Source organism: Nerophis ophidion, linkage group LG11, assembly GCF_033978795.1.
Source record: "Nerophis ophidion isolate RoL-2023_Sa linkage group LG11, RoL_Noph_v1.0, whole genome shotgun sequence".
NCBI lineage: Eukaryota > Metazoa > Chordata > Actinopteri > Syngnathiformes > Syngnathidae > Nerophis > Nerophis ophidion.
The window spans coordinates 2,007,576-2,035,299 of record NC_084621.1 but is presented as its reverse complement, the minus strand read 5'-3'; the positions used below and the strand labels follow the sequence as shown (position 1 = coordinate 2,035,299).

At 39.5% G+C, this 27,724-nt stretch overlaps 1 protein-coding gene across 1 annotated transcript; it reads left to right on the top strand.

The window, feature by feature from the left end:
- gnl1 (guanine nucleotide binding protein-like 1) lies at nucleotides 1–24,304 on the top strand. The gene is made up of 12 exons (XM_061914836.1): nucleotides 1–212; nucleotides 5,667–5,811; nucleotides 7,221–7,357; nucleotides 7,468–7,619; nucleotides 7,957–8,028; nucleotides 13,190–13,382; nucleotides 13,446–13,544; nucleotides 13,616–13,798; nucleotides 16,382–16,560; nucleotides 16,807–16,990; nucleotides 17,084–17,224; nucleotides 21,904–24,304. The coding sequence occupies exons 1-12, from the start codon at nucleotides 140–142 to the stop codon at nucleotides 22,164–22,166; spliced, it is 1,821 nt and encodes a 606-aa protein (XP_061770820.1). The 5' UTR covers nucleotides 1–139; the 3' UTR covers nucleotides 22,167–24,304.
- Nucleotides 24,305–27,724: the final 3,420 nt, after the last annotated feature.

Sequence of the window (27,724 nt, the reverse complement as noted above, 5' to 3'; positions counted from 1 at the left end):
CTTTCTCCGCAGTCTGCAGTAAACATGGCGTCACTGAGAAGTAGCCCGTGCCTAGAAACTTCTCCTCACTAAACATTACTAACGAGGAGGACACACACGCCAACATTATACTCGTCAACACGTATATATTTTTGTAGGTATGCCCCGGAAAAAGCCATTCAGCAACAAGCAGAAGAAGAAGCAGTTGCAAGTCAAACGGGAGCGAAAACGAGGTAAAGTGTTAGCATGTTAGCATTAGCGGTTCTAGACAATTCAATGAAAGTTTCTGCTAAGTCAGCTTCTTCTTCTTCTTCAAAACTGCAACGACGCTCTCACGCCGGCCGTGTTGACTTCAAACAACAATCAGCGTAAATGTCGCTTTTCTGCGATAGTCGGTTGTCTTTATTATTATTATTATTATGTCATTGGAACTTAACGGAATCGGTTAGCTTTAGCAGGTGCAGGATAACCATGGCAACGTATGGACTTCAATGTCTTTTCAACGTCATTTTCATTCGGGAGGAAGCAAAATGACATTTTAGCTCAAACATTAGCGTGTTAAATACAAACCCCGTTTCCATACGAGTTGGGAAATTGTGTTAGATGTAAATATAAACAGAATACAATGATTTGCAAATCCTTTTCAAGCCATATTCAGTTGAATATGCTACAAAGACAACATATTTGATGTTCAAACTCATAAACTTTATTATTTTTTGCAAATAATAATTAACTTAGAAACAATGGCTGCAACACGTGCCAAAGTAGTTGGGAAAGGGCATGTTCACCACTGTGTTACATCACCTTTTCTCTCAACAACACTCAATAAACGTTTGGGAACTGAAAATAAATAATTGTTGAAGCTTTGATAATTGAATTATTTCCCATTCTTGTTTTATGTAGAGCTTCAGACGTTCAACAGTCCGGGGTCTCCGCTGTCGTATTTTATGCTTCTTAATGTGCCACACATTTTCCATGGGAGACAGGTCTGGACTGCAGGCGGGCCAGGAAAGTTCCCGCACTCTTTTACTACGAAGCCACACTGTTGTACCACTTGTCATTCTGAAATAAGCAGGGGCGTCCATGATAACGTTACTTGGATGACAACATATGTTGGTCCAAAACCTGAATGGACCTTTCAGCATGAATGGTGCCTTCACAGATGTGTAAGTTACCCATGCCTTGGGCACTAATACACCCCCATACCATCACACATGCTGGCTTTTCAACTTTGCGCCTATAACATGGGTAGGGAACCTATGGCTCTAGAGCCAGATGTGGCTCTTTTGATGACTGCATCTGGCTCTCAGATAAATCTTAGCTGACATTGCTTAACACGATAAGTAATGAATAATTCCACTGGTAATCACAGTGTTAAAATTAACGTTGAAATTATAAAGCATTCTCATGCATTTTATTCCAACCATCCGTTTTTCTATCGCACCTGTTCAAGATGTCGCATTAATGGTAAGACGTATTATATTTATTATTGGTTAACTTTAGAATAACAATGTTATTAAAAAGAATAAGAGACCTATTATACTCTAAAAATGTTGGTCTTACTTAAAAATGCATGCATTTAGTTGCATTCAGTGTTAAAAACATTTATATGGCTCTCACGGAAATACATTTTGAAATATTCGGCTTTCATGGCTCTCTCAGCCAAAAAGGTTCCCGACCCCTGGCCTATAACAATCCAAATGGTTATTTTCTTCTTTGTTCTGGAGGACACCACGTCCTCTGTTTCCAAATATAATTTGAAATGTGGACTCGTCAGACCACAGAACACCTTTCCACTTTGCATCAGTCCATCTTAGATGAGCTCGGGCCCAGCCAAGGCGGCGGCGTTTCAGGATGTTGTTGATAAATGGGTTTGGTTTTGCATAGTAGAGTTTTAACTTTCACTTACAGATGTAGCGACCAACTGTAGTTACTGACAGTGGTTTTATGAAGTGTTCCTGAGCTCATGTGGTGATATCCTTTTAACACTGATGTTGGTTTTTGATGCAGTACAGCCTGAGGGATCAAAAGTCCGTAAAATGTTATCGCTTACGTGCAATGACTTCTCCAGATTCTCTGAACCTTTTGATGATTTTACAGACCGTAGATGGTAAAATCCCTAAATTCCTTGGAATAGCTCGTTGAGAAATGTTGTTCTAAAACTGTTTGACAATTTGCTTACAAAGTGGTGACCCTCACCCCATCCTTGTTTGTGAATTACTTAGCATTTCATGGAAGCTGCTTTTATAGCCAATCATGGCACCCACCTGTTCCCAATTAGCCTGCACACCTGTGGGGTGTTCCAAATAAGTGTTTGATGAGCATTCCTCAACTTTATCAGTATTTATTGCCACCTTTCCCAACTTCTTTGTCATGTGTTACTGGCAACAAATTCTAAAGTTAATGATTATTTGCAAAAAAAAAAAGTTTATCAGTTTAAACATCAAATATGTTGTCTTTGTAGCATATTCAACTGAATATGGGTTGAAAAGGATTTGCAAATCATTGTATTCTGTTTATGGGCTTCACGGTGGAAGAGGGGTTAGTGCGTCTGCCTCACAATACGAAGGTCCTGCAGTCCTGGGTTCAAACCCAGGCTCGGGATCTTTCTGTGTGGAGTTTGCATGTTCTCCCCGTGACTGCGTGGGTTCTACTCCGGCTTCCTCCCACCTCCAAAGACATGCACCTGGGGATAGGTTGATTGGCAACACTAAATTGGCCCTAGTGTGTGAATGTTGTCTGTCTATCTGTGTTGGCCCTGTGATGAGGTGGCGACTTGTCCAGGGTGTACCCTGCCTTCCGCCCGATTGTAGCTGAGATAGGTGCCAGCGCCCCCCGCGACCCCAAAAGGGAATAAGCGGTAGGAAATGGATGGATGGATGTATTCCGTTTATATTTACATCTAACACAATTTCCCAACTCATATGGAAACGGGGTTTGTAGATATAAATAAAATAAAATCATTATGTATTTCATTAGTAAACTGCTTTAATATAAAAATAAAATACACATCTCCCTGAGCACCGGCTCCCCCCCAGACGGCGCCCTGAGTCCGCTGCTGTTCACATTGATGACCCACGACTGCTGCACCAGGTACACTACTAACCACATTGGGAAGTATGCGGACGACACAACAGTAGTGGGCCTCATCCGGGATAACAACGACATGGACTACAGGGAGAAGGTGAAAGATCTGGTTGACTGGTGCAGGACCAACAACCTGGTCCTGATCTTCGACAAGACCGATGAGATCATCAGCACCAGTCCAGCCACACTCCACTGAGGGCTGGGCGATTTTAATATCTCGATATTTTTAGGCCATATCGCGATACACGATACATATCTCGATATTTTGCCTTAGCCTTGAACTAACACTTGATGCAAATAATGACAGCAGTATGATGATTCTATGTGTCCACATTAAAACATTCTTCTTCATACTGCATTCATATATGCTACTTTTAAACTTTCATGCAGAGAGGGAAATCACAACTAAGTCAATTGACCAAAACTGTATTTATTAAACAGTTATTAAGCAGTGGCACAAACATTCATGTCATTTCAAAACAGAAAGTGCAAGATTGTCAGAGACATTTTAAAACAAGCTATGAGTGCACTTTTGTGCATGATGTCACTAAGATGACATATCAAATCAACACTAAAGTGCACTTTTTGTACAGAACGCCACTACAATAGTTTAAAACAAATATAGTGCACTTTTGTGCATGATGTCACACAAGATATTTTAATAAGTGTCAACTAAAAATGAGCTGCATAATAGGAAATCAAATAGGGTATGTCCTTCTCTCTGTAGTAGGTTCCTGCGGACGTTATCCCCTTCTGTTGTTGACTGTTTTTTTCTTACGATGTTGATCTGGAAATGTTTGCTTCGGCATTTTGATGGTGTGGCACCGAACGGAGATGTTGACATGCGAAGTAAGCACTCTCCTTTCTCTAGCAGGTGACTTTTCAAATGATGCTACATATTAGCAGTAATGCTACTTTTGGTAGCAACGCTTTTGCCCCACACTTGACAAATTAAAGTTGTTTATTAGACATATCCACACTTGAAAACAAACCACCGCCAGATGATGGACCCCCTGCTGTTTTTCTTGGGAATTCTCCCTTCATTTCTTACCAAATTCACGAAGCAACTGCGTGAGAACGTATACTCCAATATCACAATATAGTCCTTTTCTATATCGCACAGAGACAAACCCGCAATATATCGATATATCGCCCAGTCCTAACTCCAATATTCATCAACGGCGCAGCAGTGGAGATGGTAAGCATCACCAAGTTCCTGGGGATGCAGATAACAGACAATATGACCTAGTCCTTACACACCCGAGCTCTTGTAAAAAGAGCTCAGCAGCACATGCACTTTTTGCGTGGGATGAAAAGAGCACAGTTCCCCCATTCTCACCACATTCTACAGAGGTACTGTAGAGAGCCCACTGACCAACTGCATCTCTGTCTGGACTGGAGCCTGCGGTGCTTCAGACTGGAAGTCTCTGCAGTGAGTGGTGAGGACGGCGGAAAAGATCACCAGGACTCCTCTTCCTACTATTGAGAAAATCGCAAAAAGCCGCTGCTTGACCAGGGCTCAGAAAATCTACAGAGACTCCTCCCACCCCCACCAAAGACTGTTTTCACTGCTGGACTCTAGAAAGAGGTTCCGCAGCCTCCATAGCAGAAGCTTCAGGTTCTGTAACAGTCTCTTCCCTTAGCCCATAAGACTCTTGAACGCATCATAATAATCCCCTCAATTCCCACCAAAAACGGATGAACTTGCTGGAATAAAAAGACAATATAACATACATCCATAAACGTGGATGTATTTGCAAAAGTGCAATATATTTATCTGTACAGTAATCTAGTTATTTATTTATGCACGTTATTGCTCTTTTATGCTGCACTACAACAAGCTAATGCAATGACATTTCATTCTTATTTGTATCCATCCATCTTCTTTCGCTTATCCGAGGTCGGGTCGCGGGGGTAGCAGCCTAAGCAGGGAAGCCCAGACTTCCCTCTCCCCAGCCACTTCGTCTAGCTCTTCCCGGGGGGTCCCGAGGCGTTTCCAGGCCAGCCGGGAGACATAGTCTTCCCAACGTGTCCTGGGTCTTCCCCGTGGCCTCCTACCGGTTGGACGTGCCCTAAACACCTCCCTAGGGAGGCGTTCGGGTGGCATCCTGACCAGATGCCCGAACCACCTCATCTGGCTCCTCTCCATGTGGAGGAGCAGCGGCTTTACTTTGAGTTCCTCCCGGATGGCAGAGCTTCTCACCCTATCTCTAAGGGAGAGACCCAAACTCATTTGGGCCGCTTGTACCCGTGATCTTATCCTTTCTGTCATGACCCAAAGCTCATGACCATAGGTGAGGATGGGAACGTAGATCGACCGGTAAATTGAGAGCTTTGCCTTCTGGTTCAGCTCCTTCTTCACCACAATGGATCGGTACAACGTCCGCATTACTGAAGACGCCGCACCGATCCACCTGTCGATCTCATGATATTTGTATTGTAAAGTTAAAATTTGAATGACAATAAAAGGGATAAGGGTAACATCCAAAAATAGAAACTCTCCAGGACAGGATCCATTTTGGATAAACGGGGTGTGTTTGAGGACTGATGGTATGGTGGGGGCGCTGTTGTATAAACTTTGCCTTTTTTGTCTGCCTTAGGAGAATCAGGGTCGGGGCCGAGTAGCCGCAATGCCAGCGTGGAGCGAGGAGAGCGCCAGTCGGACACGTCAGACAGCGAAACCACAGATGTCAGAAGACTAAACCAGCAGCCCGGCAGCAGAGAAGGCAGATATGATCCCAATAGGTGAGTGGCCGGTGTAATGACATGCCAGTAATATACACATACACTGTATTTAGGCTGGAAGAAAATGCTGGGACATTAAAGTACTGTACATGCAGTAAATTCAGCTTCTTCAGCAAGACACTTGTCATCTTAGAGGTGTGTTTGGGCTCCTTATCATGTTGAAGAGGAAGGGATGTCACTTAGAATTGTCAGGGAACTGCAGCTCTCTCGTGCAGCCATGCAGCTACAGCCATCGTGCTGGCAGCACTTGTGCAGCCCCAGGCCATCGTGCTGGACTATCAGCAAGATGCAATTATCTCGCCATTCATTTGTGTTTCCAGCTATTTTAACAACAACATCTGTGTGTTGTCTCATTTCCAGAGAGTACATCTGTACTACAATTATAAAGAATATCCAGGTTTCATTTGTCTAGTATTGAACCTTGAAAAGCTAGAGACCCTCCTCAAATGTACTTGTAGTTTTTAGGTTTTACAAATATATTACTTTAATTATATACTGTACCTGTTGGAGGTTATATTACTCTGCTTCAATGACTGCTTATCCTCCAAAAATGGTGTGTCTGAAGAAATTAGATTAGTGTCACACCTCAAAGAGACATCTCCTTGCCTCCTTCTGTAAAAAATAGCATGTTTTGTAATTGACAGATGCCATAATGTTACTTAGTAGGTCGGCATCCTGATCACAACACAAGCCACCTTCACAGCAGACATGGCATCTGTAAAGCTCAAATTTACGATGTTTTTTTTTTTTTTTTTAAGTGCATACTTTGGCTTTATTTCTGGAATCATGTAATATTATTATTTTAAAATATTTATTTACAACTAGAGCCCATAATCCTAAATGCCCCTAATAGATTCCAGGTACTCTCTGTAGTTGGGTAAATAAAACATGTGGCAACTAAATGAAGACATCCATCCATTTTCTACTGCTTATTCCTGTATGGGCTCGCGGGGGGCGCTGGCGCCTATCTCAGGTACAATCGGGTGGAAGGCGGGGTACACCCTGGACAAGTCGCTACCTCATCGCAGGGCCAACACAGATAGACAGACAACATTCACACACTAGGGACCATTTAGTGTTGCCAATCAACCTATCCCCAGGTGCATGTCTTTGGAAGTGGGAGGAAGCCGGAGTACCCGGAGGGAACCCACGCATTCACGGGGAGAACATGCAAACTCCACACAGAAAGATCCCGAGCCTGGGATTGAACCCAGGACTGCAGGACCTTCGTATTGTGAGGCAGACGCACTAACCCCTCTGCCACCGTGAAGCCCTAAATGAAGACATACAGTATTTAATTAGATTTTGATTAAATACAAACGTTTACTCTGGTTCACGTATGCAAGGGTCTGTTTTGAAATTTAAATGACTTTTACAAATACTTAACCTAAAATCGTTCTTCTTTAAAGATTTCGTCTGCACTTTGAAAAGGAGAGCAAAGAGGATGTGGAAAAGCGGAAGAAGATTGCCCAGGAGAAGATTATTCAGCCCGTCTCAGACAAAGAACTGGAGATCGGCATCGATGACATCTACCCTCCAGAGCGAGGTCATGCTGTTTTTTTAATGCTGTCCACATGACAACCTCCTCAAAATAAGAGTGTGTTAATGGGAATAAATAAGTGCTTCTCTTGACACGACATAACTCGATTATTCCAGGCCTGGGTTTCCCACGCCGGCCGCCATGGAACTACAAGATGAGCCGCGAGGACTTGCTGAGGAAAGAGGAGAAGTCTTACAGGCAGTATTTGGATGAGCTGAACTCCAGAAACCCGCCTGGATCTCTCAGCCACTTTGAGCACAATCTGGAGGTACATCAATGAGGATTTTGTTAAATCTCTTGGCTTTGTCATAGGAAGCATATGATATTTGAATTATCTCCACTGTAGCATATTTTACTGCTATCTCCGTCTATTCCACCTTTTCCTGGATTAGGCACAAATCTATAACAGATTGTAGGATATGCTTGACAAAAGCATTAAATGCCATTTGTTGTGAAGGATGTAAATAAAGAAGGTACCAGTAGATGGCAGTAGTTACTGCACTACAGCAGCTCCTCAAGGATTGTTTTTCATATTAATGTGGCGAAATGTGCAAGAGAACTTACTAATTTTCTTTCTTTTTCCTCACTTTCTTGTTGTCCTTTAGACATGGAGGCAGCTGTGGCGAGTGTTAGAGATGTCAGACGTCATCCTCCTCATCGTGGACATCAGGCATCCGGTAACTACCTTTTTTATGACCCAAAACTAGGACAGTGGATCAGGCCGGGCACAATCCCCCTCAAAAATCCAGACAGTCTAATGCCTATGTGTCAAAGTCAAAGCCTGCGGTAATATTTAGTCAGTACAACTTGGTGTTGTGTCGCTGTGTTGTGCATTACAAACCCAAACGCGTTTTGTGTTGTTGTAGAACAGGGGTGTCAAAAGTCAAGGGTCTCAAATGAATTCTCTATGGCCCCCGGGATGATACTTGATTAGTATTAGAACCGGCCCACAGGCCACAGCCACCTGATGCTGTTTTGCACGCACCAATACTCCATCAGTGTTGGTGCTAGGAATTTTCAAAATGTGGTCCCAGGGACCCCATCAAGTCAAACATTTTTGGGCTCCCACTTTTTTGTAACTGTTTTGAAAACAAATGATAGATATATGCATTATCCTGTTTTGTCTCACATTCTATATTGTGTTTTGGAAAAAGGTTGTCATAAATGTTATTTAATTCATAAAATAAAATAATACAAAAGAAAAAATGTTTATGCATATGTAAATGTATTCAGTTATAAACATTCATTCACTTTCTTCTTTCCTTCATGGATCTAAACTTTACCACTGCCGGTATTTTTTTCTATATTTTTATTGTAATTTTCAGAATGTGTTTTTTCTATTTTTGGTCAAAGTAAGACAAAGAAAAACAATTTGAAGTTGTTTTTATTTTTTGGTTTTAATGCCATGATTTTAATAGTCCGACCGTGTGTGCACAGATTTTTGAACTTGAGGCCCTTTAGCTAAAATGAGTTTGACACCCCTGGTCTACTGTGGTCAGACCCACTCGACATCCATTGCATCCGGTCTCCCCTCGAGGGGGGGTTTACCCATATTTGCTGTCCTCTCCAAGGTTTCTCATAGTCATTCTCATGGAGGTCCCACTGGGACCGCGGATGTCGTTGTGGCTTGTGCAGCCCTTTGAGACACTTGTGATTTAGGGCTACATAAATAAACATTGATTGATTGATTGATTGATAGTGAGATTAAATACAAGAGCTTTGTCAAAAATTCAGTCCCATTATCAATAAGGATACACAACAGAACCAATGTTATAATATTATTAAAGTGCTTAGCCAGCATTAATATTGCTGATGAGTTCATTGTAAACAACAGCACAGCATTTTGATCATTTGTACATTTCACACGCAACAGCTGGGTAGCAAGTTTTTAAAGTGCATGCAGAGGTAGATACAATAACACGCAGCTGTGTTTGAAAGTCCTAAGACTACTTTGTGGTTCTAAAAAAATATACACATCAGATCTATAACACAAGATCTTGCAATAAGCTGCCTGTGCCTTTTACACAGAACCTTTTATACAGAAGATTAGACTCGCCATTTCTACGGACGTCATCCCCATTACACTTCCGATAAAAGCTCACCTTTTTACCATGTTATTGTTCTGGATAAATGGCACTGACACGGAATTGGAGGGAAGATTCATTTTCCAGAAATTATATCAGCAGGGTTTTTGTGGGTTCTTAAAAAGTCTTCAAATCCAAAAAATGTCTCAAAGGTAACTGCACTTTTTTGGGGAATTTTCACAATCATTAGGTGGCACAGAAGTTAGTGCGTCTGCCTCACAATACGAAGGTCCTAAGTCGGCCAGAGTTCAATCCCGGGCTCTGGATCTCTCTGTGTGGAGATTGCATGTTCTCCCCGTGACTGCGTGGGTTCTACTCTGGCTTCCTCCCACCTCCAAGGACATGCACCTGGGGATAGGTTGATTGGCAACACTAAATGGTCCCTAGTGTGTGAATGTTGTCTGTCTATCTGTGTTGGCCCTGTGATGAGGTGGCGACTTGTCCAGGGTGTACTCTGCCTTCCGCCCACGTGCAGCTGAGATAGGCTCCAGCGCCCCCCGCGACGCCGAACAGGACAAGCTGTAGAAACTGGATGGATGGATTATGAAAGATAAAATGAAGGATCTATTTTTCTAATGCATTCTAAGTCAGAAATAAACATAAATTAAAAGTCTGCTTACAGGCAGCCAATTGGAGGTCCTCTATTCCGCCCATAAAACCCAATAGATAACCATCCAAAACCCATTTATGTTTCGTGGCTTGAATTTTAACCGAAAGTTAGTGATGTTATTATTACAATGCTAATGTGGACAAACTATTTATAGCAGCGCCGTGTTCACAGTTTTGTGTGGTTATGTTGACATCGTCGGCTGGAGAGCTGCTTTTCGTGTCAGACCTTGTGGAAGTTTATTTTAGATCATGAATTAGGCCTCTCGCTTTGATAGAAGGATGAGGAAATCATCCAACAAGTTGGTCATTTTAGACCTTTGGTTCCAAACCCCTTTTCTTTGCGAAGATTGTGAGTCATTCATCATCTATAACAGGAATATCAGTCTGCCTAAATACAGCAGCCATTGTACAGTAAGTGATGGTTTATTATGTTTTTTTGCTGTCATGATGTCTGCAGTAAGCAGTAATCAGTGATGTAATTGAAGAAAGAAGGGAACTTTTTAAATAAATGCACAGCGTATGCTTAAAATTGGCAAAATATGTAAATATTACACGTCAATGGAAACGTGCCCATAACTAACTACAATGTATACCCACATATACTTAAGGATGTATATAAAACCTTAATGGAGGTGTTTGGATGTTTTTAAGGGCTTTATAGGCAGAATAGAGCAACTGCCATCTGCTCCATTGTCAGCAGACTTTTGATCGCATCGTATGTGTTCTTGTCTTACATAAGGATTGTAAATGATAGGCAAAATTAAAAAAAATAGTGCAGTTCCCCTTTAAATGTCAAAATGTCTTAAATGCTTTCAAGATTTAAAGAATCTCTGAGGTATGATTATGAAATGTCTTAAACATATTATGTGGTCAGGACCCAGATGTGCACTCACCAACAAGGGCAACAATGAATGGAATGACAATAAAAAAAGTCTGTGTCAAAAGATGCCAAAAACCCCTTCCCAGCTATACAAGAATCGACTTGTATTTTTCTGTTAGTAGGGATGTGTAATTGATCCTGAATGTTTTTTTTATCATGTTCTTAAAACATTTTTACATTTGGCTTGTTGAAACCTGAAGAGACCCCTATCATAGCTGTAATGGCGTTTTCGTTGTGTTGAAAGCAATTGTCACAGTTGGAGTATTTTATACGTCAGACTAGACACCTGCACTGGCATCATCAGGTTTCTAGGTGCAGGCACACAATGGCGGCATTATTATGTGTAAAAGGCACCCATAACCCATATTAAAACTCTGGTGGATAGGTAAAAGCGGCTGTTTTTACTACATCTGAAGGTGGAATATTGTTGGATAAACTCCTACCCAACCCCCCAAAAATACTGTGTCGATGCCGCTCATGCAAAACAGAAAAAGAAACACACAGATAAATCCAGGCTTAAAGGCCTACTGAAATTACATGTTCTTATTCAAACGGGGATAGCAGGTCCATTCTATGTGTCATACTTGATCACTTCGCCATATTGACATATTTTTGCTGAAAGGATTTAGTAGAGAACATCCACGATTAAAGTTTGTAACTTTTGGTCGCTAATAAAAAAAGGCTTGCCTGTACCGGAAGTAGCAGACGATGTGCACGTGACTTCACGAGTTGTAGGGCTCCTCACATTGTTTATAATCATAGCCACCAGCAGCTAGAGCGATTCGGACCGAGAAAGCGACAATTTCCTCATTGATTTAAGCGAGGATGAAAGATTCGTGGATGAGGAAAGTTACAGTGAAGCATTAGAAAAAAGTAAATAAAAAATAAAAAAAGGCGACAGCAGTGGGAGCGATTCATCATTAGACACATTTACTAGGATAATTCTGGAAAATCCCTTATCTGCTTATTGTGTTACTAGTGTTTTAGTGAGATTATAAAGTCATACCTTAAAGTCGGAGGGCTGTGGTGACCACTAGTGTCTCTGAGTGAAGCCATGGATGAGCCAAGAAAGTCGCAGCTGCCTCTTTGACAGCTGCAGGAGGACACAAGCTCCGCTCATGTCTCCGGTAAGAGCCGACTTATTACCACAATTTTCTCACCGAAACCTGCCGGTTGACATGTGGTAGAGAAACATGTTCGCTTGACCGCTCTGTTCCATATTAAAGCTTCACAACAATCAAAGAAACACCGGCTGTGTTTGTGTTGCTAAAGGCAGCTGCAATCCACCGCTTTCCACCAACAGCATTCTTCTTTGTAGTCTCCATTATTAATTGAACACATTGCAAAAGATTCAGCAACACAGATGTCCAAAATACTGTGTAATTATGCGATTTAAACAGACGACTTTTAGCCGGGGCTTCACGGTGGCAGAGGGGTTAGTGCGTCTGCCTCACAATAAGAAGTTCCTGCAGTCCTGGGTTCAAATCCAGGCTCGGGATCTTTCTGTGTGGAGTTTGCATGTTCTCCCCGTGAATGCGTGGGTTCCCTCCGGGTACTCCGGCTTCCTCCCACCTCCAAAGACATGCACCTGGGGATAGGTTGATTGGCAACACTAAATTGGCCCTAGTGTGTGAATGTTGTCTGTCTATCTGTGTTGGCCCTGCGATGAGGTGGCGACTTGTCCAGGGTGTACCCCGCCTTCCGCCCGATTGTAGCTGTGATAGGCGCCACCGCCCCCCGCGACCCCGAAAGGGAATAAGCGGTAGAAAATGGATGGATGGATGGACGTTTAGCCGTGAGTGGTGCTGGGATAAAATGTCCGCTTCAACCAATAACGTCACACGCACGCATCAACATAAGCGTCATTATTTCGCAACGTTTTCAACAGGATACCTCTCGGGAAATTTTAAACTGCAATTTAGTAAACTAAAGCGGCCGTATTGGCATGTGTTGCAATGTTAATATTTCATCATTGATATATAAACTATCAGACTGCGTGGTCGCTAGTAGTGGCTTTCAGTAGGCCTTTAAACAGGCAGTGTAAAAGTGATTATAGGCACACCTCTCAGTATGATTTGTGCACTTGTACGTCACTGCAAACCTCTGCATAATAACACATATTGTTTAGGAAACCAGCTTCATCATTTTTGTAAAGGCATTGTTTGGGTCAGTTTTTTGTGCAGGTTTGCCAAAGTGTGTCTCCTCCTTAACATCCCGTGATTAGCACCCGTTAAAGAATGATCCTTCTGTTTATGTACCCAACAGGTGGTGCAGTTCCCCCCAGAGGTGTACAACTGCCTCACAGGTGAGCTGAAGAAGCAGGTGGTGCTGGTGTTGAACAAAGTGGACCTGTGTCCTCCTCCGCTGGTGATCGCATGGAAACATTACATGACCTCACAGTTCCCCCAGCTGCACATTGCCTGCTTCACCTCCCACCGCGGACAGGCCTACAGCACAGGTACGCATGTGGTGTGGGTGACTGTAAATAGTAAGAATTATATGTGTGTCTGTTGGCTAACAGTGCTTCAGAAAAGGCGAATGAGGCGGAAGGCTGACTGGAGCCAGGCTGGTGGTCCCACAGAGATCCTCAAGGCATGTCAGGACATCACAGCAGGCAGAGGTTAGCATTGGCTAAACATCTATTAGCATGCCTGCGGGATCCTGTCATGTCGTCATCTTCTCCGCATGCAGTCGACCTGTCCAGCTGGGAGCAGAAGATCCAGGCCAATGCTGTTGCCGAGCAACTAGATGGGGATGGGCTGGACGAGGACGCCGAGTCCGTACTGGTGGAGCATCAAAGCGATAGCGCCATGGAGATGAGCAACCCATCACATGAGCTCTACAAGGATGGTGTTCTCACTCTGGGTTGCATAGGTCCGCATCACACCCACTTAGTTACAGGACACATGGTTTATCCCGACGTGTAATTGATTGTGGCGGCCCACCATGGCAAAATAAAAGCCACCACACCCTAAAAATGTGGGTTGTTATGTTAAAACTATTTGAAGCGGAACTGCACTTTTGGAGGAACTCTGCCTGTCATTCATAATCTCTGTGTGAGACAAGAACACATAAGTCTTTATTTTCTTAATGCATTTGTAACACAAGTGCACGGTAGCTAACAATGAAGCTAATGAGAGTAATCAAACAATACTCCATTTATGTGTTGTGACCTGAATATTAACCAAGTATTAGAGATATTGTTATTATAAGCGCAAACGCCGATTAACTACTTTTAACGGCGCCGTAAACACAGAGAGGTGACCAGCTTATGCAGTTATTGACGTACTTAGCCTGTAAACTGCTGCATTGCCTCTGAGATGGCGAAAGTTAATTCTAGATTATTAATCATGCCTCTCACTTTTATGGGTTTTGGACATAAATTGAGAAGTTGTTCAACTTTGCCATTCAACTTAGACCCGGAGATGGCAAGAAATACACAATCTTCTTCATCTTAACGGGAAGATATGAACATCCCATCAGTTGACATCACACAGAGAGTAGACATTGTACAGTAAGTGATTGTTACAAACCCTGTTTCCATATGAGTTGGGAAATTGTGTTAGATGTAAATATAAACAGAATACAATGATTTGCAAATCCTTTTCAAGCCATATTCAGTTGAATATGCTACAAAGACAACATATTTGATGTTCAAACTCAAACTTTTTTTTTTTTTTGCAAATAATAATTAACTTAGAATTTCATGGCTGCAACACGTGCCAAAGTAGTTGGGAAAGGGCATGTTCACCACTGTGTTACATCACATTTGGTTTTAACAACACTCAATAAACGTTTGGGAACTGAGGCAACTAATTGTTGAAGCTTTGAAAGTAGAATTCTTTACCATTGTTGCTTGACGTACAGCTTAAGTTGTTCAACAGTCCGGGGTCTTGTTGTCATATTTTACGCTTCATAATGAACCACACATTTTCGATGGGAGACAGGTCTGGACTGCAGGCGGGCCAGGAAAGTACCCGCAGTCTTTTACTACAAAGCCACGCTGTTTTAACACGTGGCTTGGCATTGTTTTGCTGAAATAAGCAGGGGCTTCCACAATAACGTTGCTTGGATGACAACATATGTTGCTCCAAAACCTGTATGGACCTTTCAGCATTAATGGTGCCTTCACAGATGTGTAAGTTACCCATGCCTTGGGCACTAATGCACCCCCATACCATCACAGATGCTGGGTTTTCAACTTTGCGCCTACAACAATCCGGATGGTTATTTTCCTCTTTGAGCTCGGGCCCAGCGAAGCCGGCGGCGTTCCTGGGTGTTGTTGATGAATGGCTTCCGATTTGAATTGTCGAGTTTTAACTTGCACTTACAGATGTAGCGACCAACTGTAGTTACTGACAGTGGTTTTATGAAGTGTTCCTGAGCCCATGTGGTGATATCCTTTACACACTGATGTCGGTTTTTGATGCAGTACTGCCTGAGGGATCAAAGGTCCGTAATATCATCGCTTACGTGCAGTGATTTCTCCAGATTCTCTGAACCTTTTGATGATTTTACGGACCATAGATGGTAAAATCCCTAAATTCCTTGCAATAGCTCGTTGAGAAATGTTCTAAAACTGTTCAACAATTTGTTTACAAAGTGGTGATCCTCACCCCATCCTTGTTTGTGAATGACTGAGCATTTCATGCAATCTGCTTTTATAGCCAATCATGGCACCCACCTGTTCCCAATTAGCCTGCACACCTGTGGGATGTTCCAAATAAGTGTTTGATGAGCATTCCTCAACTTTATCAGTATTTGCCACCTTTCCCAACTTCTGTGTCACGTGTTGCTGGCATCAAATTCTAAAGTTAATGATTATCACTTTCAACATCAAATATGTTGTCTTTGTAGCATATTCAACTGAATATGGGTTGAAAATGATTTGCAAATCATTGTATTACGTTTATATTTACATCTAACACAATTTCCCAACTCGTATGGAAACGGGGTTTGATTATGTTTGTAGTTTCTGAAACACTTAGCTCATCCTCCTTATATTTAGGCTTAAAACGATAAGGTTCTGGATCGTCATTTGTCCAAAGGTAGTCGATGTTGTCTCTCATGAAGTTTGCCACGAGTAGTAGTTGTTGTTGAAGGAAAAAGCAAACGTTGTGATGCGTCTGTGAAATGAATGCGCTGCCGTATGCTTAAAATGACCAAAATACATAAATATTGCATTTTATTATGAACGTGCCTGTCACTATATTACATATATACTGTCGTTACAGTGTGTATAGAACATGTTGGAGGTTTTTAAAACTGCTTTATAGACTGTATAGATCAAATTCCATTACCTCCATTGTCAGCTGACTTTCGCTGGCGTTTATTTACGAGGGAGAATGCATAAAAAAGAGAAAAACATATATTGGCTTGTTTCACCTAAGGATTTTGAAGAAAATCTAGGCATCCATGCAAATTCATGATGGCGTCATATTCACCTGTTTTTTGTAGGCTTTCCAAATGTGGGCAAGTCATCTGTTATCAATAGTCTGGTAGGGAGGAAGGTGGTAAGCGTGTCCCGGACCCCAGGCCACACCAAATACTTCCAGACCTACTACCTCACCCCCACAGTCAAACTTTGTGACTGCCCTGGACTCGTCTTCCCCTCCTGTGTGGATAAACAGTTACAGGTACAAGTTGTCCTCTGTCAAAGTTCATTACAACACAGCTCTTAATCAACTAAACAGCATGTTAGCTTCAGCAACAAGATTATTTATTTTAGGATGACATTTTAGACAATTCTATGTTCTAAATTCGTGGAACATTTTACGAAAGGCTCCGGCCGACATTGTTCATAGCAAGTGCAACATCAGTGACCTACAAACTTAAAAATAGACAAAAAGGATGAATGGAACATCTCATTTTGTCCTCCCTAGATCCTAGCCGGAATCTACCCGGTGTCCCAGCTCCAGGAGCCTTACAGCTCAATCGGTTATCTGTGTGAAAGAACCCCTTTCCTCTCCGTGCTGAAGCTCAAACATCCCAATTTGCAAGATTTTACCACCCAAGGAGACCAGACTTCTGTGGAGCCCTCCTGGACCGCCTGGGATGTTTGCGAGGGTAAAGTAGAAACTAGAAACGATATTGCCATAACGTGCCACATTTGTTTACATTACACAAACATGTTTTTTGATGTTCTATATTGATTTCCAGCTTGGGCCGAGAGAAGGGGCTACAAGACGGCCAAAGCCGCTCGGAATGATGTGTACCGAGCAGCCAACAGCCTCCTGAGATTAACCACTGACGGCCGACTCTGCCTTTGCCTCAGACCGCGCGGCTACAGTTGCTTGAGAGGTATTAGCCTTTTTTCTTTTCAGCTGTAAAATAAACACCTAAATTAGGAATTGGAGTTTACAAGAGAGCTGATAGCAAAAGGTAGTCTATAAGTATTGTATTTTCTGGGCTATAGAGCGCACCAGTATTTAAGTCGCACCCACCACATTTTAGAAGAAAAAATATATAGTCACACCGGACCATAAGCTGCAGATATATACCGCTATGATAAATTTTGTAAATGATTATTTACTTACCCTAATTGTTTCCAAACAGTGCCTGTAACAAGGCAGTAAAACAGCTGATCAAATAAAATAGAAGTCATCGTCATGGACCCACTACTTGTGGAAGCAAGCCCCCAATCAGCTAAATAGACTAAATAACTCCCCGGTGACATTTTGGTGAATGTACAAAACTGAAACAATGCAAAAACAATGTGTAAGTTAATAATTTTAGCAGACACTTGTAACGTTGCAGCATATTCGCTAATGCTTTTGATTGATTGATTGAAACATTAGTAGATTGCACAATACAGTATATATTCCGTACAGTTAACCATTAAATGGTAACACGTGAATACGTTTTTGAACTTTTTTAAGTCGGGGTCCACGTTAATCAATTCATGGTAAATGAATTAAATAACTACACAAGCTTGATCACATTGTAATAGCACGTAATAAAATGCATGAAAACACTCCCACAGACATCACAAATGGACGGTTTAGTCCGGAGGAATTGTTTTAGTTACGTTGTAAAACTTACCAACACTGCTTGTAGTGATGAATGAAGAATCCTTTCGAGCAGAATCGCTAAGGTGAAGGTTAGACTTCCAGTTCAAGGCACGAAACAGGAAGTACATTTTCAACCCGCAACACCTGCAGTTAGAGAATTTGTCCAAAAGATGGCACCATAGGACAAAAAATAACACATATTTTCAGTGTCTGTGTTGGTGGTGTACGAAAACTATTTGTTGAATACAAAACATTATGGCAAAATTAGGCGCACTGTTTTATAAGCCGCAGGGTTCAAAGCCTTGGCAAAAAGTAGCGGCTTATAGTCCAGAAAATACGGTATATAGTACAATACATCACCGACAGAACCAATGTTGTAAGACCAGTTAGGACCAAACTACTTAGCCAGCATTAATAGCGCTGACCAGTTCGTTATAAACAGCCAGTGTAACATACATGACATACATTATAAACAGCCAGTGTAACATACATGACATACATTATAAACAGCCAGTGTAACATACATGACATACATTATAAACAGCCAGTGTAACATACATGGCATACATTATAAACAGCCAGTGTAACATACATTATAAACAGCCAGTGTAACATACATGACATACATTATAAACAGCCAGTGTAACATACATGACATACATTATAAACAGCCAGTGTAACATACATGACATACATTATAAACAGCCAGTGTAACATACATGACATACATTATAAACAGCCAGTGTAACATACATGACATACATTATAAACAGCCAGTGTAACATACATGACATACATTATAAACAGCCAGTGTAACATACATGACATACATTATAAACAGCCAGTGTAACATACATGACATACATTATAAACAGCCAGTGTAACATACATGACATACATTATAAACAGCCAGTGTAACATACATGACATACATTATAAACAGCCAGTGTAACATACATGACATACATTATAAACAGCCAGTGTAACATACATGACATACATTATAAACAACCAGTGTAACATACATGACATACATTATAAACAGCCAGTGTAACATACATGACATACATTATAAACAGCCAGTGTAACATACATGACATACATTATAAACAACCAGTGTAACATACATTATAAACAGCCAGTGTAACATACATTATAAACAGCCAGTGTAACATACATGACATACATTATAAACAGCCAGTGTAACATACATGACATACATTATAAACAGCCAGTGTAACATACATGACAAACATTATAAACAACCAGTGTAACATACATGACATACATTATAAACAGCCAGTGTAACATACATGACATACATTATAAACAGCCAGTGTAACATACATGACATACATTATAAACAACCAGTGTAACATACATGACATACATTATAAACAGCCAGTGTAACATACATGACATAAATTATAAACAGCCAGTGTAACATACATGACATACATTATAAACAACCAGTGTAACATACATGACATACATTATAAACAGCCAGTGTAACATACATGACATACATTATAAACAACCAGTGTAACATACATGACATACATTATAAACAGCCAGTGTAACATACATGACATACATTATAAACAACCAGTGTAACATACATGACATACATTATAAACAGCCAGTGTAACATACATGACATACATTATAAACAGCCAGTGTAACATACATGACATACATTATAAACAGCCAATGTAACATACATGACATACATTATAAACAGCCAGTGTAACATACATGACATACATTATAAACAGCCAGTGTAACATACATGACATACATTATAAACAGCCAGTGTAACATACATGACATACATTATAAACAGCCAGTGTAACATGCATTATAAACAGCCAGTGTAACATACATTATAAACAGCCAGTGTAACATACATGACATACATTATAAACAGCCAGTGTAACATACATGACATACATTATAAACAGCCAGTGTAACATACATGACATACATTATAAACAGCCAGTGTAACATACATTATAAACAGCCAGTGTAACATACATGACATACATTATAAACAGCCAGTGTAACATACATGACATACATTATAAACAGCCAGTGTAACATACATTATAAACAGCCAGTGTAACATACATTATAAACAGCCAGTGTAACATACATGACATACATTATAAACAGCCAGTGTAACATACATGACATACATTATAAACAGCCAGTGTAACATACATTATAAACAGCCAGTGTAACATACATGACATACATTATAAACAGCCAGTGTAACATACATGACATACATTATAAACAGCCAGTATAACATACATGACATACATTATAAACAGCCAGTGTAACATACATTATAAACAGCCAGTGTAACATACATGACATACATTATAAACAGCCAGTGTAACATACATGACATACATTATAAACAGCCAGTGTAACATACATGACATACATTATAAACAGCCAGTGTAACATACATGACATACATTATAAACAGCCAGTGTAACATACATGACATACATTATAAACAACCAGTGTAACATACATGACATACATTATAAACAGCCAGTGTAACATACATGACATAAATTATAAACAGCCAGTGTAACATACATGACATACATTATAAACAACCAGTGTAACATACATGACATACATTATAAACAGCCAGTGTAACATACATGACATACATTATAAACAACCAGTGTAACATACATGACATACATTATAAACAGCCAGTGTAACATACATGACATACATTATAAACAACCAGTGTAACATACATGACATACATTATAAACAGCCAGTGTAACATACATGACATACATTATAAACAGCCAGTGTAACATACATGACATACATTATAAACAGCCAATGTAACATACATGACATACATTATAAACAGCCAGTGTAACATACATGACATACATTATAAACAGCCAGTGTAACATACATGACATACATTATAAACAGCCAGTGTAACATACATGACATACATTATAAACAGCCAGTGTAACATGCATTATAAACAGCCAGTGTAACATACATTATAAACAGCCAGTGTAACATACATGACATACATTATAAACAGCCAGTGTAACATACATGACATACATTATAAACAGCCAGTGTAACATACATGACATACATTATAAACAGCCAGTGTAACATACATTATAAACAGCCAGTGTAACATACATGACATACATTATAAACAGCCAGTGTAACATACATGACATACATTATAAACAGCCAGTGTAACATACATTATAAACAGCCAGTGTAACATACATTATAAACAGCCAGTGTAACATACATGACATACATTATAAACAGCCAGTGTAACATACATGACATACATTATAAACAGCCAGTGTAACATACATTATAAACAGCCAGTGTAACATACATGACATACATTATAAACAGCCAGTGTAACATACATGACATACATTATAAACAGCCAGTATAACATACATGACATACATTATAAACAGCCAGTGTAACATACATTATAAACAGCCAGTGTAACATACATGACATACATTATAAACAGCCAGTGTAACATACATGACATACATTATAAACAGCCAGTGTAACATACATGACATACATTATAAACAACCAGTGTAACATACATGACATACATTATAAACAGCCAGTGTAACATACATGACATACATTATAAACAGCCAGTGTAACATACATGACATACATTATAAACAACCAGTGTAACATACATGACAATCACATCGACAGCTGGCGCAACCAACGTTTTAGTTAGATAATACAGTTAGTGCCATCCTATGAAGTTTCTAGGTTTACCTGCGACCACAGGTGTTACTGCCACTGTTTTTGACCCTGGTGCTAAACAGAAACTCCACTTGTTATTTGCACCTTTAGCTGACTGCGATTAATCGAAAGGAGGTGTTGTAACATATATTTAATTTGGTATGTGTGTCATCTTTACAGATCACTGGGAAAGCCACACCGACATCCCTGACATCCTCGCCCTCCAGGGAAGGACATCTGAGGAGGACACCACTGGAAAGAGGGACGATGAAGATGACGGTGAATCCAGCACTGAGCCCGAGGAAGAGAGAGACCGGGACGCGGATGACGACGATGACGGCGACGAAGACGAAGGGTTTAAACAGGCAAAGCGAAAGGAAGATACCACACCTGGCGTCACCGTCAACATGTTTAATGTCCTTCAGGAGAATGAATGTGAGTGATGGAACAGAGACAAGCAGGCAAGAAGGTACCCTGATGTTTCCCCGTCTTGCCTCTTTACACTCCTTCGATTCTTCCCTGAATATGCATTCCTTCTCATATCATTTCCAAAGTAAGCATATTTCCTCCTCCCAATGTTAAGGCTACTATTGTGAGTTTTGATTTGTCTGAACTCTTAAGCAGGAAGAAGCTAGTTAACATGCCTACTGATGATATTACGTAAGACACCATTAGCTTCTGCCTCCCGCAGTTCAAAAAAATCCCACTAGGTGGCATAAGGTACTGAACAAAAACACCTTAGAGTCGCAGCAAACAAAATACCTCCCATCTATTTTTTCAAAAACATGCTGCAAAATCACAACAGACAAGGAAAAAAAGCGTATTTGAATCATATTTGCAGAACATTATTTTTCTACTCTATGCTGTGCCTCAGTTCTGCTTGTTCAGGCACAAAGCTTTCACCATGGGCGGGGTTTGTTTTTGGGTCTCGTTCTCAAAGGCAATGTACAAAAACAACTGTAGACTGCTTTAGGGTGAGGAATGGTAATAATGGATCATTTTATAATGTGTACCCTGTGGAATTGTAATCACATGCAGCAATGGAGGAAAAATAGAGTGATATACTCGACATTTGACGGCAACCAGTAGATACAGTCTTATATCATAATGACTCCATTTGAGGTATCCAAAACCTTGGCTATAGGCTCATAGTTGTTTTTTACCTATGGCACATTGTTAAAAGTTAAATATGGCCTGCATTCGCACATCATGACAGAAAATTGGGGCTATGCTAAAAATCCCAAAGGATGAAAGGTTGCGATTAATTGTTATGTTTGGTGTCTTGAAGATATTTTGCCCTTAATTTGATTGGGTTTATTATATGTGGTTAATATTATTCTCATCCTTCAATTTTTGTTAAAAAAGTTTGAACACCACCCCTGAACTGCAGCATAGACACAATCCCCCTTGTTTTATTATTCCATCCATTTTCTACCCCTTATTCCCTTTGGGGTCGCGGGGGGCGCTGCAGCCTATCTCAGCTACAATCGGGCGGAAGGCAGTGTACACCCTGGACGAGTCGCCATTCTGCGCAGTAAAAACCTTGTTTAGAAACAGAAGTTCAGACAATTCAGAAAAGTATTCTAGCGTCACAATGATAATATAGAAATTAATAGATTTAATTAGAGGGATTTAGTCCAATGTCCATCCATCATACTGCATACTGACATGTGACCTTACAGCTGACTTGCCAAATGATGCACAAATTAGACGCTCCTTGCCTTTAATCTATCATTCACTGGATTACCTTCTTATTGCTGCTGGGGTCTTCAAAAAAATAGTTTTTTGTAGATCACCAAAGGGGGATATAAGAGCACCATTTCATACTCAGGTCAGCAGAAAACCAGTATTACCAGTTTGATTCTCTCAATAGGGAGAGTGTTGTGTTTCTGAGAGTGCTGTGATCATTTTGCCGTGACTTTGCACAGTTAGCAGTACAACACAGAATCTATTGTTACTCAATAAAACCTCAAGTGTACTGTACTTGAAATGTAAGCCTGCACAATCATCGCTAATGTTTTGTTTCAACAAAGCACTTCAAGGAACAAATAAACATTTTGGAAGATATGCTTATTTGTTTTGTTCATATGATTGCTGAGTATTCGCACCGAGCCAAACAAAACATTAGCTTTTGACCAAAATGTTGACTTGTTCCGTTAAAGGCAAACAAGCAGGAGAGGGAGGTCGGCCATCACACCTTGTATCAGTTCCTAAACGATAAGCGCCCAGTCGGTTTTGTCATAAAATGTAACTTTGTCAGCCCAGAGGACTTATCTTGTTTACCTGAGACAAACCTCCTCTCAATCTCTCCACATGAATCTTCTCAAAGTGATAAAAGATGACTTCAATGTATTGTGCAGGAACGTCTGCCATTGCTATAACAATAAGAGTTGTACCATGCTACTGACATCAAAGTATATTTGTATGGATTTTATAAAATGAGTCCCTTATATTTGCTAATGGAACTGACAGGACAGTAAAGTGTTTAGGACGGATGCTTGTTTATGACACCTGCGGCATTCCTTTCATTACCAACATCTTTCAACTGGACTGCTTTATGCAATAAATAATGTCATCTTGAGCTTGTTTTCTTATATGTTGCTTTGTTGCATCCGGAAACAAATGCATGGCCAAACTACTTGAGAGATTATTAGTCGACCTCTGCACAGACCAGACTTTGTATGACTCAATTGTTTGTTGTCAAGATTCATGCAGCATTTTTTTTTTTTTACAATTAATTCAACTATTGAAATATATTTTACCTCACAGTGTGAACAAAAAAAACACATTTTTCATCCATCTTCTTTGACCCGTGCACTACTGCACCAGCCTTTCACAATATTCATTTTTAAGTAATTCTGATAAATTGGTTTGTAGCATTTCTTAGTTTTTAATTCTTGAAAGTTTGGGAGAAACTAAAAAAAATTTTGCGATTAGGGTGTAAAGATTTGTTTTAACTTTGATTTGACACAAAATGTGTGGTTTCTGATGTGATTCAGGGACGATATCATTTTCCAAGTTTCATAGTTCTCATGTGTTCCTGGTAACTACCAAAGTTCACAGTTTTCATGTCATCATGATAACTACAACATTATATAGTTTTCATGTCATCCTAACTATCAAATTTCACAGGTTTCATGTCATTTCGGTAACTACCAAATGTAATCCTGTTAATTACCACATTTAATAGCTTTTATGTAATCCTGTAACCACCAAGTTTCATAGTTTTCATGTCATTCTGGTAACTACCAACTATCGTAGTTTTCATGTAATCCTGGTAACTACCAAGTTTCATTGTTTTTATACAATCTTGGTAACTACTAAATTTCATAGTTTTCATGTAATCCTGGTAACTACCAAATTTCATTGTTTTCATGTCATCCCGGTAACTACAAAATGTACCGTATTTTTCGGAGTATAAGTCGCACCTGCCGAAAATGCATAATAAAGAAGGGAAAAAACATATATAAGTCGCACTGGAGTATAAGTCTCATTTTTGGGGGAAATTTATTCGAAAAAACACAACACCAAGAATAGACATTTGGAAGGGAATTTAAAATAAATTTCATATTTTACGGTAATGTGTTAATAATTTCACACATAAGTCGCTCCAGGGTCACACGCCTGGCCGAACTATGAAAAAAACTGCGATTTATAGTCCGAAAAATACGGTACATCTATCCATTTACTAATTATCACACAATTTGGGTAACTGCACATTTGACATTTTTCACATTATCCTTGTAAATACTAAATTTCATAGTTTTCATGTAATCCTGGTTACTACCAAATATCATAGTTTTCATGTAATCCTGTTAATAACCAAATACCATACTGGTAACTACCAAGTTTCATAGTTTTCATATAATCCTGGTAACTACTAAATTTCATTGTTTTCATGTCATCCTGGTAAGTACAAAATGTATATCTATCCATTTACTAATTATCACACAATTTGGGTAACTGCACATTTACATTTTTCACATTATCCTGGCAATTACTAAATTTCATAGTTTTCATGTAATCCTGTTAATTACCAAATACCATAGTTTTCATGTAATCCCGGTAACTACCAAGTTTCCTAGTTTTTATATAATCCCGGTAACTACCAAGTTTCCTAGTTTTTATATAATACTGGTAACCACTAAATTTCATAGTTTTCATGTAATCCTGTTAATTACCAAATACCATAGTTTTCATGTAATCCCGGTAACTACCAAGTTTCCTAGTTTTTATATAATACTGGTAACTACTAAATTTCATAGTTTTCATGTAATCCTGGTAACTACCAAGTTTCCTAGTTTTTATATAATCCTGGTAACTACTAAATTTCATAGTTTTCATGTAATCCTGGTAACTACCAAATTTCATAGTTTTCACGTCATCCCGGTAACTACAAAATGTGTATCTATCCATTTACTAATTATCACACAATTTGGGTAACTGCACATTTACATTTTTCACATCCTGGCAATTACTAAATTTCATAGTTTTCATGTAATCCTGGTAAATACCAAATATCATAGTTTTAATGTAATCCTGTTAATTACCAAATATCATAGTTTTCACATATTCCTGGTAACTACCAAGTTTATTAGTTTTCATATCCTGGTAATTACAACATTTCTTGGTTTTCATGTAATCCTGGTAACTACCAAGTTTCATAGTCCTCATGTAATCCTGGTAACTACCAAATTTCATAGTTTTCATGTCATCCTGGTAACTACAAAATGTTTATCCATACATTTACTAGTCATCACACAATCCTGGTAACTGCACATTTACATTTTTCACATGATCCCGATAATTACCAAATGTATTAGTTTTGCTGTAATCCTGGTAACTACAGAATTTATGGTATTCACACAATTCTGTTAACTACAATGTTTACATTTTAACCTAATTCTGGTAACTACCAAGTTTAATAGTTATAATGTAATTCTAGTAACTACAACATTCATGGTTCTCACCATACTCGGAACTACAAAATTTCATAGATTTCATGTAATCATGTTAAAAGTTATCCTTACAAATTTCAATGGAAATCAGCGCAGTATGTTTTTAATCTTGGTAAATATAGAAGTTAGTGTACATTTGTAGTGTAGTAACATTTCTGCATAATAAAACACACACAGAAATTTGTTTTAAATATAATCCCAGTGACTACAAAATTTTAATAGTTTTCACATGATGCTTGACAACTACAATGTTTGGGTTTTCACGTATTCTTGATAACTACAAAGTTCATGATATTCACACAATCCTAGTAACTATTTATATATTTACTTAATCCTGCTAACTGATTAATTTCATCCACACTATCCTGCTAACCACAACGTTTATGGTATTCACACAATCTTGATAACCACAACGTTTTGTGTTATTCACACAATCCTGATAACCACAACGTTTTGTGTTATTCACACAGTCGTGGCAACCACAATGTTTACGGTATTCGTACAATCCTGGTAATTATGCTTTTGATGTCTATAAATGTTCTCATTCTCCTGGTCATTGTCATTTCAGGGCATTCAATCGAAACTTGGTTTCATAGTTTTCATGTAATCCTTTTAACTACCAAATTTCATAGTTTTTTTATGTAATCCTGTGGACTGCCAAATTTAATAGTTTTCATATAATCCTGGTGACTACCTGGCGAATCTAAGTGTACGAGCACATAGTGATGAAACCTACTCGGATGAGCGGAGAAACCTTTTCTAAGACCAACCAGACAGTCCATTTGCGATCGATTGAATGTCTATTATATTCACATCCTCCTAGTAACTGTAATGTTTCACTTTTCATATAATCCTGGTGACTACAAAGTGTCATAGTTTTCATGTAATACTGGAAACCACAATTGTTATGGTATTCCCACAACCCTACTGACTACAACGTTTATAATATTCACATAATCCTGGTAACTACAATGTTTCAGTTTTTACAGAATACAGCGTTAATGGTTTTCACGAGCCTGGTAACTACTATCTTTCATACTTTT